Source organism: Carcharhinus amblyrhynchos, chromosome 12 (assembly GCF_965287045.1).
Source record: "Carcharhinus amblyrhynchos chromosome 12, sCarAmb.v2.hapA, whole genome shotgun sequence".
Lineage (NCBI taxonomy): Eukaryota > Metazoa > Chordata > Chondrichthyes > Carcharhiniformes > Carcharhinidae > Carcharhinus > Carcharhinus amblyrhynchos.
The window spans coordinates 88,712,459-88,726,298 of NC_137335.1; the positions used below are offsets into that span (position 1 = coordinate 88,712,459).

Below are 13,840 nucleotides of genomic sequence, written 5' to 3' on the forward strand. Positions count from 1 at the left end.
TTTAAGGTGCAAGGAGGGAAGTTCAGAAGTGATGTTAGGGGTAAGTTTTTCACTCAGAGGGTGGTGAGTGAATGGAATCGGCTGCCGTCAGTGGTGGTGGAGGCGAACTCACTGGGGTCTTTTAAAAGACTCCTGGATGAGTATATGGGGTTTAATGAGATTGAGGGTTATAGATAGGTCTGTAGGTTGGTAGGTGTTGATGTGATCGGCGCAACTCGTGGGCCGAAGGGCCTGTTTGTGCTGTAGTGTTCTATGTTCTATGTTCTATTCCAGGATGGGGAAATATTCACTCATTGGGATTTAGCCAGAGACGTTTCTTTTACTGACACGGAGACAAGTTTCATGTCCAAAGGCTGGAGATGGGTTTTCAAAGAGGACCAATCAGTAAAGGCTAACACAGAGAGTGCTTCAACATGGCTGCAGGCACACAGGGATGACCTGTAGGCCAACCTCCAGTAACCCCCAGCCCCTCACCAGCTGCCATTGGGTGCCCCCACTGCCCACCAATCTACCCCAGCATCGGGAAATTGTACTGACTGGAAAACCTCATGATGTGGGTATGCCGGCGTTGGACTGGCGTAAACACAGTAAAAAGTCTGACAACACCAGGTTTTAGTCCAACCAATTTATTTGATAATAGACTCACTTGTGAGTCTATTATCAAATAAATTGGTTGGACTAAAACCTGGTGTTGTCAGACTTTTTACTGGAAAACCTCACCCAGTTTCCTCCAGCTGCGGTTAACTGGGCTCTGACTGAGCCACTTTCGTTAGCCACGGTGAAGGAATGTCTTTCTGGAGGCTGGGGGCTGATTAGCTCAGATACTTGGAGTGCCTGCTAATGATGTGAAGGTTGTGGGTTCAATCCCTGCCTAAAAGTTGATGAAAATAGATAGGTTCTCTGGGCCGGATGGGATTTATCCTAGGATTCTCTGGGAGGCTAGGGAGGAGATTGCAGAGCCTTTGGCTTTGATCTTTATGTCGTCATTGGCTACAGGAATAGTGCCGGAAGACTGGAGGATCGCAAATGTTGTCCTCTTGTTCAAGAAGGGGAGTAGAGACCATCCTGGGAATTATAGACCGGTGAGCCTTACTTCTGTTGTGGGCAAAGTTTTGGAAAGGATTAGAAGAGATCGGATTTATAATCATCTCGAAAGAAATAATTTGATTAGGGATAGTCAGCACGGTTTTGAGAAGGGTAGGTCGTGCCTTACAAACCTTATTGAATCCTTTGAAAAGGTGACCAAGGAGGTGGATGAGGGTAAGGCAGTTGACGTGGTGTATATGGATTTTAGCAAAGTGTTTGATAAGATTCCCCATGGTAAGCTATTGCAGAAAATGCAGATGCATGGGATTGAGGGTGATTTAGCGGTTTGGATCAGGAATTGGCTAGCTGATAGAAGACAGAGGGTGGTGGTTGATGAGAAATATTCAACCTGGAGTTCAGTTACAAGTGGTGTACCTCAAGGATCTGTTTTGGGGCCACTGCTATTTGTCATTTTTATAAATGACCTGGATGAGGGTGTAGAAGGATGGGTTAGTAAATTTGTGGATGGCACAGAAGTCAGTGGGGTTGTGGACAGTGCGGAAGGATGTTGCAGGTTACAGAGGGACATAGATAAGCTGCAGAGCTGGGCTGAGAGGTGGCAAATGGAGTTTAATGCAGAAAAGTGTGAAGTGACTCACTTTGGAAAGAGTAACAGGAATACAGAATACTGGGCTAAAGGTAAGATACTTGGTAGTGTGGATGAGCAGAAAGATCTCGGTGTACATGTGCATAGATCCCTGAAAGTTGGCACCCAGGTTGATAAGGTTGTTAAGAAGGCGTACGGTGTGTTAGCTTTTATTGGTAGAGGGATTGAATTTCGGAGATGTGAGGTTATGTTACAACTGTACAAAACTCTGGTGCGGCCGCACTTGGAGTATTGCGTACAGTTCTGGTCGCCGCATTATAAGAAGGATGTGGAGGCATTGGAAAGGGTGCAGAGGAGGTTTACCAAGATGTTGCCTGGTATGGTGGGAAGGTCTTATGGAGGAAAGGCTGAGGGACTTGAGGTTGTTTTTGTTAGAAAGAAGAAGGTTAAGAGGTGGCCTAATGAGGCATACAAGATGATCAGAGAGTTAGATAGGGTGGACAGTGAGAGCCTTTTTCCTCAGATGGTGATGGCTGGCACGAGGGGACATAGCTTTAAATTGAGGAGTGATAGACATAAGACAGATGTCAGAGGTAGGTTCTTTACTCAGAGGGTAGTAAGGGTGTGGAATGCCCTGCCTGCAGCAGTTGTGGACTCGCCAACTTTAAGGGTGTTCAAATGGTCATTGGATAAACATATGGATGATATTAGAATAGTGTAGGTTAGATGGGCTTCAGATTGGTTTCACAGGTAGGCGTAACATGGAGGGCTGAAGGGCCTGTACTGCGCTGGAATGTTCTATGTTCAGAAAGGCCGTTTTGCTGGACTCAGAATGTGCCTCCCCCAAAGTGGCCAGCGCTGGGAACAATCTCAAGAAACTGGCACTGCCCTTACCTTCGGGACCTCTTTGGGCCTCACTTCCTTCTGATCCTGACACCTTTGGCAGGCGTGTGAGAGGGTGGGGGGGTGGGGGATACAAACAATCTTCCCCACAATACAACAATCCGGCACGTTCCATAGGGCTAATGAACAAAACCGAGTCAGGCCAAACTAATGAAGGTCAGAGTGATGAGAGATGGAGACCATTGCCAACACTTACAGTATTAGCAAAATCTGACAGCAACAGGGCCCTGCTTAGAGCTCTGGAAAGGTCACATACAAATCAACAACCATGGGAAATGGTTCCCTAATTGTATAATAGGCGGGGTCGGGGAGGGAACCGATTCCCATTCCACTGGATTCTTGATATCAGTTGCACTGTGTGCGCGATACAAAGGAGGCAGCACCTTGAGTATTGAAAATTGAGACGGAGCATTGACCCTGAGTTATTCATATGGGTCACGGGTGGTTTGCAGAGAGCAGCAAAGATGAAACTTGAACTGCAGTCACGCGTCAGGCTAATCTCAGCAGGTACGTCTCTTAGGGAGCTGAATGGTGAGGGGTTGGATCTTTGTAAATCTTCTCATAACAATCAAATCTAAAGCCCTGAATGTGGGTGTGAACAGGCCAGAAATCCAAACGCTCCGATCAACAATATCCCAACAATATCAGTAACATTCCCAAATCCCACACATGTTCCGACAACCATAAATACAATATTTTACCCATTTACATTACTCTTGGTAACTTTGCAGTAACGTCTTACTCAACTCCTGAAGGCCATGAATGAGATTAATCTTAAAACACCCAACAGCCAACCACATGCAAGAGACGTTTTTGAATCTCAATGTGAGCAGATGTGAGGATGTGAAACTTGTATAATTTTACATTTACTCAATACTCAGACCATTCCATCATCCGTATAAATATCCAATACAATGTTGTATTTACAGATGGATATTGTAACATTGATCAAAATGAATACAAGATTTGTTCACATCTTACTTACAATCTCGAGATTTCCTCATTCCGTCTTTAATTACGCACTTCAAGTTAGACTTTGTTTGTTCCTCAGAGTTATGAATTTACTAATTACTCCCCGCAATGGATTAATTCCACGTTGTATAAATCTGCCTGAGATGCATAATTCTTTTGCCTTTTCCATGGAATTCCTGGATTAATGGACATCCCCTCCACCCCTTCCAAACAAAAGTGTCTTCCTGCCCCCATCAATACAGTGAGCAGTTTAATTTAACGATGTCCTCACCCCGGATAGAATCCCTTCCCTATTCACGCACTTTTGTTGGTCTTGGTGAGTGACTGTGTCTCTCCAGCCTCATACTGCCAGTGTATGAGTTGATCAATTGGCCATCAGTTTGGGACTGGTTTGGCTTCACCCGCTCGCACCCTGGCCTGGTCCACAGCGTCCAGCAAGTTTTTGGAATCCACTGCCAGAGTGTGGGCAGCTGTTAACATCTGCTTCTTACACTCCTCGCTCAGGGAGGTCACCGAGTTCTGCTGGGCCAGTTTCATCTTGTTTATCAGCTCAGCCAGGTCCTTATTCAACAGCCTCTGTGTCCCTTCAATCTGACAAAAACACAAAGCAAAAATCCTGGTCTTCAATCATCTCAGCAAAAAACAGGAATTAGGAAATATTGTGACATTCCCACAACTTCACTCAGGATTCCTAGACGTTCCAAAATCCTCAAATACTGCGGCCATTTCTTCACAGGGTGTGAACGTGTGCAGTTAAACATCTTCTGGGGTTTGTGATATCTCAGTCAGCCTTTGGTTCATCTGCACTGCTTACAGCAGAACGTGTCAATGACAGAACAGGGGGCAATGCCCTCTGGAAACTAAACACAAGAACACGTTCCAGACTGGCACTGTGGGGAGAGGGGGTGGGGAACAAAAATCAAAGTGGAGGAGAGAGTTACATAGAAACTAGGAGCAGGAGGAGGCCATTTGGCCCTTTGAGCCTGCTGTACCATTCATTGTGATCATGGCTGATCATCAAACTTAATATCCTGATCCCCCCTGCTTCCCTTCTACATCCCTTTAGCCCTAAGAACTCTTAACTCATTTCTTCCTGAAATGGCACAATATTTTAGCATCAATTACTTTCTGTGGGAGTGAATTCCACACATTCCCCACCCTCTGGGTGAAGAAATTTCTCCTCCCCTCAGTTCTAAAAGGTTTCCCCCTTATCCTCAAACTCTGACCCCTGGTTCTGGGCTCCCCCACCATTGGGAACATTCTTTCTGAATCTACCCTGTCTAACCCTGTTAGAATTTTATAAGTTTCTATCAGATTCCCTCTCACTTTCCTGAACTCCACTGAATATAATCCTAACCGATTTAGTCTCTCCTCGTAAGGAAAAGGCTAGCAGCTTCAAGTAAAATGTCCACACTCAGGAGTCTTGGACGGGGAGGTATATGTAAGGTTTCGGAAACAGAAGGCAAACAGAGCTCTTGAAGAATATAAAGAAACCTGGAAAGAACTTAAACAAGGAGTTAGGAAGTAAACAGGGTTAAGCAAAATCCCAAGAGATTTTATATGTATATAAAGGAGCAAGAGAGTAGCTAGGGAAAAGCTAAATCCACTCAAGGACAAAGGAGGGAATGCGTGTCCTGTGACCTGGGCGGGCTCCTGGATTCACAGCAACCTCTCCGGCCTGGGAGGCCATCGTCCAGGTGGTCAGCACAATTGACATCCGCACACAGTATAAGGAAAAGATGAATGATCTCATTCGCTCCATCAGGATCAGACTGCCTCGGGGTCCTCTCTCCTCTCCCTCCAATACCAAACTCTCAGCATGGCATTGTGTACAAACTGACATCTCGACCCTGGGAAAAAGACTCCAACCATCCAACCTATCTCACAATTTTGCCAACCTCTATCAGGTCACCCTCAGCCTCCAACATTCAAGTGAAAACAAACCAAGTTTGTTCATTTGCCCTTCATTGTTAATATCCTCCAAACCAGGTAACATTCTGGTAAACTTTTTCTGTAACCTCTCCAAAGACTCCACATCCTTCTGGTAGTGCGGCACTAGGATTGTATGCAATACTCCAAATGTGGAGCTGTGAACCTGTACACCCAGATCCCTCTGTATGTTAATGCTTCTAAAGGGTTCTGCCATCTTCTGTATACTTCCCACCTGCTTTAGTCCTCCAAGATGCATCACCTCACATTTGCTCGAATTAAATTCCACCTGCCATTTCTCCACCCAAGTCTCCAGCCAATCTACATTCTGCTGTACCCTCTGGCGATCCTCTTCATTATCCGCAGCTCCCCAGTCTTTGTGTCGTTTGCAAATGTACCAATCAGACCACATAGGGATCCCAGCACTGATTCCTGCAGAACGCCATTGGTCACTGATTTCCAATCAGAAACACACCCTTCCACTGCTACCCTCTGTCTTCTTTGACTGATGTGGGTATGCCGGCGTTGGACTGGCGTAAACACAGTAAAAAGTCTGACAACACCAGGTTTTAGTCCAACCTATTTATTTGATAATATACTCACAAGCTTTCGGGTTAGCCCCTTCGTCAGGTGAATCACCTGACGAAGGGGCTAACCCCGAAAGCTTGTGAGTATATTATCAAATAAATAGGTTGGACTAAAACCTGGTGTTGTCAGACTTTTTACTACGTTCTTTGACTGAGCCAGTTTTGTATCCACCTTGCCAGCTCACCCCTGATCCCATGCAACTTCACCTTCTGCATCAGTCTGCCATGAGGGACCTTGTCAAAGGCCTTTCTGAAGTCCATGTAGACAATATCCACTGCCCCACCCTCAATCATCTTCATCACTTCCTCAAAAAATTCCATCAAGTTTGTGAGACACAACCTCACTTGCACAAAGTCATGCTGCCTATTACTAATATCTTACTATTTTTCCATATGTGAGTAAACCCTGTCCCTAAGAATCCTCTCCAATAATTTCCCTAACCCTGATGGCCTGTAATTCCTGGATTTTCCCTGGTTGCCCTTCTTAAATTAAGGAACAACATTGACTATTTTTCAATTCTCTGGGACCTCTCCTGTGACTAAAGAGGACAGAAAGATTTCTTACAGGGCCCCAGCGATTTCTTCCTTTCGCCTCCCTCAGTGTTCTGGGATAGATCCCATCAGGCCCTGGGGACTTGTCTACTTAACACTTTCTAAACACCCAGCACCTCCTTTTTTATATCGCCATTCCCTAGAATATCAACAAACTCTCTCTGCATTCACATCTACCAAGTCCCTCTCCTTTATGGATACCGATGCAAAGTTTTCATTAAGGGCCTCATCCGCTTTTTCTGATTCCAAGCATAAATTCCCTCCTCTGTCCTTGAGTGGAGTTAGCCTTTCCCTAGCTACCCTCTTGCTCCTTGGGATTTTGCTTAACCCTGTTTACTTCCTAATTCCTTGTTTAAGTTCTTTCTTGGTTTCTTTATATTCTTCAAGAGCTCTGTCTGTTTCCAGTTTCTGAAACCTTACATATACCTCCCCGTCCGAGGCCCCTGAGAACCGAGAGAGTCCCAGGCAATATATTGAGGAAGTTAAAACCACACACTGCAACAACCCTGTTGTTTTTACAGTTCTCCACAATCTGTCTGCATGCCTGTTCCTCTATCTCCTGCTGGCTGTTGGGGTGCTTGACTGCACCCCCCCTATCCTGAGCTCTACCTATATTGTCTCACTGTACGAGACCTCCCGCAGTACAGCTGTGATATTCTCCCAAATCAGTGACGCAACTCCCCCACCCCTTTCACATCCCTCTTTGTTGAGTCTGAAACATCACAATTCTGGAACATTAAGCTGCCAATCTTGTCTTCTCTCAACTGAGTCTCCGCAATATCTACAAAATCATATAGTTATCTCCAATCTCCTCCTGTGGAAATGATCCCATTCTCTGCGCGATGCACATGTTACAATAGCCTCCGTCCCAGGTGAAGCCATTCTCATAGTCGCAAACGAAAGCTCGTTTGAGGTGTCTAAGTACCGGGGAAGGGTCTGTCTGCTGCCCTGGCCATCCAGAGGACGAGTGTTGCAGTTGGTAACAACATTCTCTGCGACTCACCTCTGTACGCGAAGCTGCTGGTAACTTTGGTAAGAGCTCATCCACACTGCCAGTCAGATTGCGAAGGTGCATCCCCACTGTCTGCAACGTAGACATTATTGTAGCTGTTAACTCATGGTGGAATAACCGTGGAAATCAAACCAACTGGTGTGAAAACCCCTGTTGTAGGAGCTACTGTAAGAAAGGCCATTAACTTTGTTTCTATCTGAGTTCACAAAACACTGCGGCTAAATGTGAAGCTTATTGTTTCCAGAAGTTTCCCCTTTTGTGAAGTTAAGCTGAGCTTTTCTTTATCTGAACAAGGGCATAATGTTTGCAGTTCCCCCGTCCAGGCACTGGTCAAGTCTAAGGGAGTCGGAAAGGTTATGGACAGTGCCTCTGAAATCCTGGGCTGCTTTGTCAGACAGCAGAGATTGTCTGAAGTATTTGAGCACTCAAAGGTTTTTCAGTCAAACTCCTGAATACACAAGGAGCTGTAATAGCACAGGTTATTTCAGCCAATGGCCTTGTCTGTAACAAGGTATGTGGCCATTCTAAACTGTGGTCCTGTTTGAAGGGGATTGTGATGTTTATAAATCCCTGAGCACAGAGTGTAAGCTGAGTCTAGGATCAGGTCAGTCAGTCGATGAACCCACAGTCAACAAAGAATGCAAGCTTTGGCTCAGAAACTAATTCGAGGAGATCACAGAATAAATACTGACTGTGCTGGGAGCTGGCAGCAGCAAGTGCTAAATTAACCCCACAACACACACACACACACACACACACACAGGTGGGATAAGGGAACAAGGTTTTCTATAATGTGGCCAATGTGACAGTAATTTCTAGAATCCTTAAGATGAAGAAGAAGGCCATTTGGCCCATCAGGTCTGCACTGACAACACTCTCACCGAGGCCCAATTCCTGAAACCTCACATATTTAGCCACTAATCCCCCTGACACAAGGTTCAATTCAGCATGGCCAATCAGCCTAATTTCACACTCCTAAGGTCATAAAACGCCCCCTAAAGCATTTCACAGGAATGTGCTATCAGATAAAACAAAAGGAAAAATGAAAAAAAGAGTGTTTGATTGAAAGCCAGAAAAACTCACAATCCGATGGAATCAGACTCCACACTTGTTAAAGTTAATTCCTGGCGCCTGGGAGGTTGATTGGAACACAATGTGCAAATTGCCACGGAATGAATCATTTGTGAAATTATTCTCATTCTCGGGATTCACCAGAACAGCTTTTATCATCCATCCCTCATCTTCCTGGAGCAATCTGATACAAATACTAACTCAAACTGTCTTGTAATGGAATGGAACTGGAGTCATGTTTAGGCCAGGCAGAGTGAAGAACATTCAGGAAGCAGTTGGGTTTTTGCATTTCAGGGTGAGTTTTATTGATGCTAGACTTTGGTTTAACTTCAGAGATTTGAATCAGATAAATAACTTGGGTCTCTGGATCATTCAAACTACAACACTACTGCATGCTGCATTTTCCCCAAACTCACTGAAGCTTGGAGTTTCCCAGCTGGATGTGATGGGTGAGATTATACCTGTTTTGATGTGGATTTTGACAGTAGGTGTGAAAAGCGATGTGTACTGATGGATTTCTCTGCAGCATTGTTAGGAACACAGGAAAAGAAGACGGCATTTTACAGCCTCATTCATCCTCAAACTGTGAAATCCTGCCTGAGGTGAACGGACTTTCCCACCGTCTGCCCTTCATCCGCTCCAATTCCCGTGGCGGGTGGAACGGTAAAATTCCAGCCAAAACATGAGGGGAGTTTTCCTGTCCTACTTGCCCCAGGAATTGTAGCGGGCAGGGGGAGGGGGAGGGGAGGGGGAGGGGGTAGGGCAGCGGGGAGTGTGGATGATGCGGACCTCGGGTGGGATTTTCTGGTTTTGGGGCGATTGCGGCTGGAAAATCCCACCCTCTGGATGGTTGTGGTCCCACCGTGTCACACTGGTGGGGTGGGCTCTGATTGATCTCGTTTCGTCAGCATTTCTTAGACTCCATTTCTAAGGCATCTTGCTGCAGAGAAGGAGGCAATGCCGGGACAGCCCAAACATGACCCTCTTCCCCCCCCCCTCACAAATATGACCCTCTCCCCCCCCTCGCAAACATGACCCTCTCCCCCCCACCCCCAACAAGCATGACCCTCTCCCCCCAGGTCCAGACCTTACCCTCTCCCCCCAAGGTCCAGACCTGACCCTCTCCCCCCAGGTCCAGACCTGACCCTCTCCCCTCCCTGAACAATTCACCTATCTGATCTCCTCTGGGGGGGTCTGCCCAGCAGCTGCTCTGCCAATGGGAGAACGGCCGTGATTCACATCAGTGTGTCCTCATGGCCGATGAGATTGGGTAATCGAATTGGGGCGATGGTCGGACACAGAGGCCTGGGTACCTGGGTAATGAGCTTCGAGTGTATTCTGATGGTGTTTCCAAAGATGAATGTCGAGATTCTCATTATATCACTGACAGTGGGGGGCGGGGAGGGAGGGGGGGTGCGGCTGAGGGTGGAGGGGGGGGTTGCTGTTGTGGAGGGAAAAATGCAATGAGACTTCCTGCCAACATAAAACACAATTTGGGCCAACGGGAAAACTTTCCTCTCTGTAATCAAACTCACCCCAGGAAGATGAGGAGTGGAGAATCCCGGCTTATTAGCCCAAAGAATATTCCTCAAGACTGCTCCAAAATCCAACCAGCCAATAATCTCCATGTTCATTATTCAGTGATGGGTGAATATGACTCAGTAACAGAACAAAGTAAAATACAGTACAGGAACAGGCCCCTCCACCCTCCACGCCTGTGCTGATCACGATGCCCTAATTAAACTAAAAAAAAACCTTCTGCCCTTGGTCCGTATCCCTCTATTCCCTCCCTATCCATGGACCCACCCAATGTTGCTAATGTTCCTGCTTCCACCGCCTCCTCTGGCAGCGCGTTCCAGGCACCAATCGCTCTCTGAAAATCTCTCCCCGCACATCTCCCTTAAACTTTCCCCCTCTCACCTTGAACCCCTCTTGTAATTGAAACTTCCACCCTGGGAAAAAGCCTCTGATTATCCACCCTGTCTGCACCACTCATCATTTTGTAGACCTCTGTCAGGTCTCCCCTCAGCCTCCGTCTTTCCAGTAAAATAATCCTGGTTTATTCAACATCTCCTCATAGCCAACACCCTCGAGACCAGGCAGCATCCTGGTGAACCTTCTTTGCACTCTCTCCAAAGCGACCACATCCTTCTGGGAGTGTGGTGACCAGAACTGCACACAATACTCCAAATACGGCCTGATAAATGTTTTATATCGCTGCAACATGACTTCCCAACTCCTGTACTCAGTGCCCCGGCTGGTGAAGACAAGCAGGCCGTAAGCCTTCTTAATCACCTTGGCCACCTGCGTTGCCACTTTTAGGGAACTGTGGACCTGCACGCCCAGATCCCTCTGTACATTGTTGGTTATAGGTTCAAAGCTCCCTTTGAGGTTTGTGGACAAAATCCGGGGCAACGGCTCAGTGCTGCTTTGTTGGATGTGCCACCGCTCAGAGCAGAGGTCAAAATAAAACTTAGACTGCACCTCCCCCCCTCAAGTTAGATGTGGATGATCTCACCACCCTGTATCAAAGTGCAACAGGGGAGTTCTCACCAGAGCCCTGGCCAATATTTACCCCTCATCAACATCACAAAGACAGATGGCTATGACTAGGTTGTTATTTGTGGCTGCCTCTCAGTGTCGGGGTAGTTTGAGACATGCCGAGATTGCACCGGGGTTGAACGATCTCACCTTCACCAGGTTGATATATTCCTCACATGGAATTTGGTAGACTTGGTTCTTCAGATGCAGCACAGCTTTAACCAGTTCCATGACAAGAGGGTAGACCTTGTCATCAGTGCGATCGAGGTTTGCTGTGGGAGCTGCTTGTATCGGCTGAATATGGAGAAAAGGAGAAACCTCAGGAGACAGAAGTTCACACAGATATATTTACTTCACAATTTAGGACCTGTCATCTCCAATGTGTGTGGAGATGCTGGCACACAGTGAGAAGTCTCACAACACCAGGTTAAAATCCAACAGGTTTGGTAGCACTAGCTTTCGGAGCACTGCTCCTTCATCAAGCGATTCACCTGGTGTGGTTAGACTTCTTACTGTGTTCTCCAGTGTGGACGCTGATGGTAGGTTTAGGATCTGGGAGAACATCGCTACAGGGTGTTAGGATGAGGCAAATTCTTTTGTCCAGATATGTCAGTGAGGGCGGACACGACTGGAGATTGTTCACAGCTGGATGTAACGGACACATGCCATCAAGAGAGCTCAGCTAGTCCAGTAGCCTTTCAGGACAGGGCACTGTGTATTGCTGTGCATTTCCTTTGGTGTCAGGGTGAGGTTTTTAGTTTATTTATTAGTGTCACAAGTAGGGCTTACATCAACACGGCAAAGGAGTTACTGTGAAAATCCCCTCGTCACCAAATGCGACGCTTGTTCAGGTACACTGAGGGAGAATTTAGCATGGCCAATGCATTTAACCAGCACATCTTTCAGAATGTGGGAGGAAACCAGAGCCCCTGGAGGAAACCCACGCAGACACGGGGAGAATGTGCAGACTCCACACAGACAGTGACCCAAGCTGGGAATCAACACTGTGTCCCTGGCACTGTGAGACAGCCGTGTTAATCACTGTGCCACCGTGCTGCCCCGGGTCCCTGGCACTGTGAGACAGCAGTGCTAATCACTGTGTCACCGTGCTGCCCCGGGTCCCTGGCACTGTGAGACAGCAGTGCTAATCACTGTGTCACCGTGCTGCCCCGGGTCCCTGGCACTGTGAGACAGCAGTGTTAACCACTGTGCCACCGTGCTGCCCCGGGTCCCTGGCACTGTGAGACAGCAGTGTGAATCACTGTGCCACCGTGCTGCCCCGGGTCCCTGGCACTGTGAGACAGCAGTGTGAATCACTGTGTCACCGTGCTGTCCCGGGTCCCTGGCACTGTGAGACAGCAGTGTGAATCACTGTGTCACCGTGCTGCCCCGGGTCCCTGGCACTGTGAGGCAGCAGTGCTAATCACTGTGTCACCGTGCTGCCCCGGGTCCCCGGCACTGTGAGACAGCAGTGTGAATCACTGTGTCACCGTGCTGCCCCGGGTCCCTGGCACTGTGAGACAGCAGTGTGAATCACTGTGTCACCGTGCTGCCCCGGGTCCCTGGCACTGTGAGACAGCAGTGTTAACCACTGTGCCACCGTGCTGCCCCGGGTCCCTGGCACTGTGAGACAGCAGTGTGAATCACTGTGTCACCGTGCTGCCCCAGGTCCCTGGCACTGTGAGACAGCAGTGTGAATCACTGTGTCACCATGCTGCCCCGGGTCCCTGGCACTGTGAGGCAGCAGTGTGAATCACTGTGTCACCGTGCTGCCCCGGGTCCCTGGCACTGTGAGACAGCAGTGTGAATCACTGTGTCACCGTGCTGCCCCGGGTCCCTGGCACTGTGAGACAGCAGTGTGAATCACTGTGTCACCGTGCTGCCCCGGGTCCCTGGCGCTGTGAGACAGCAGTGTGAATCACTGTGTCACCGTGCTGCCCCGGGTCCCTGGCACTGTGAGACAGCAGTGTTAACCACTGTGCCACCGTGCTGCCCCGGGTCCCTGGCGCTGTGAGACAGCAGTGCTAATCACTGTGTCACCGTGCTGCCCCGGGTCCCTGGCGCTGTGAGACAGCAGTGCTAATCACTGTGTCACCGTGCTGCCCCGGGTCCCTGGCACTGTGAGACAGCAGTGCTAATCACTGCGTCACCGTGCTGCCCCGGGTCCCTGGCGCTGTGAGACAGCAGTGCTAATCACTGTGTCACTGTGCTGCCCCGGGTCCCTGGCACTGTGAGACAGCAGTGCTAATCACTGTGTCACCCTGCTGCCCCGGGTCCCTGGCACTGTGAGACAGCAGTGCTAATCACTGTGTCACCCTGCTGCCCCGGGTCCCTGGCGCTGTGAGACAGCAGTGCTAATCACTGTGTCACCCTGCTGCCCCGGGTCCCTGGCACTGTGAGACAGCAGTGCTAATCACTGTGTCACCCTGCTGCCCCGGGTCCCTGGCACTGTGAGACAGCAGTGCTAATCACTGTGTCACCCTGCTGCCCCGGGTCCCTGGCACTGTGAGACAGCAGTGCTAATCACTGTGTCACCCTGCTGCCCCGGGTCCCTGGCGCTGTGAGACAGCAGTGCTAATCACTGTGTCACCGTGCTGCCCCGGGTCCCTGGCACTGTGAGACAGCAGTGCTAATCACTGT

At 48.5% G+C, this 13,840-nt stretch overlaps 1 protein-coding gene across 2 annotated transcripts in view; it reads right to left on the bottom strand.

The window, feature by feature from the left end:
* Positions 1–2,700: 2,700 nt before the first annotated feature.
* Positions 2,701–13,840, bottom strand: part of LOC145351213 (protein-tyrosine kinase 2-beta-like) — a 100,267-nt gene continuing 89,127 nt past the window's right edge. The window contains exons 24-26 of one of the 2 annotated variants that reach the window (XM_080200917.1): positions 11,351–11,494; positions 7,580–7,660; positions 2,701–4,099 (exon numbers count right to left, since the gene is read on the bottom strand). In XM_080200917.1, coding sequence (XP_080057043.1) covers positions 3,884–4,099; positions 7,580–7,660; positions 11,351–11,494 — 441 coding nt within the window. In that variant the 3' untranslated portion in view covers positions 2,701–3,883. The remainder of the gene's footprint in view (positions 4,100–7,579; positions 7,661–11,350; positions 11,495–13,840) is intronic. The other variant, XM_080200918.1, reaches the window with a different exon arrangement.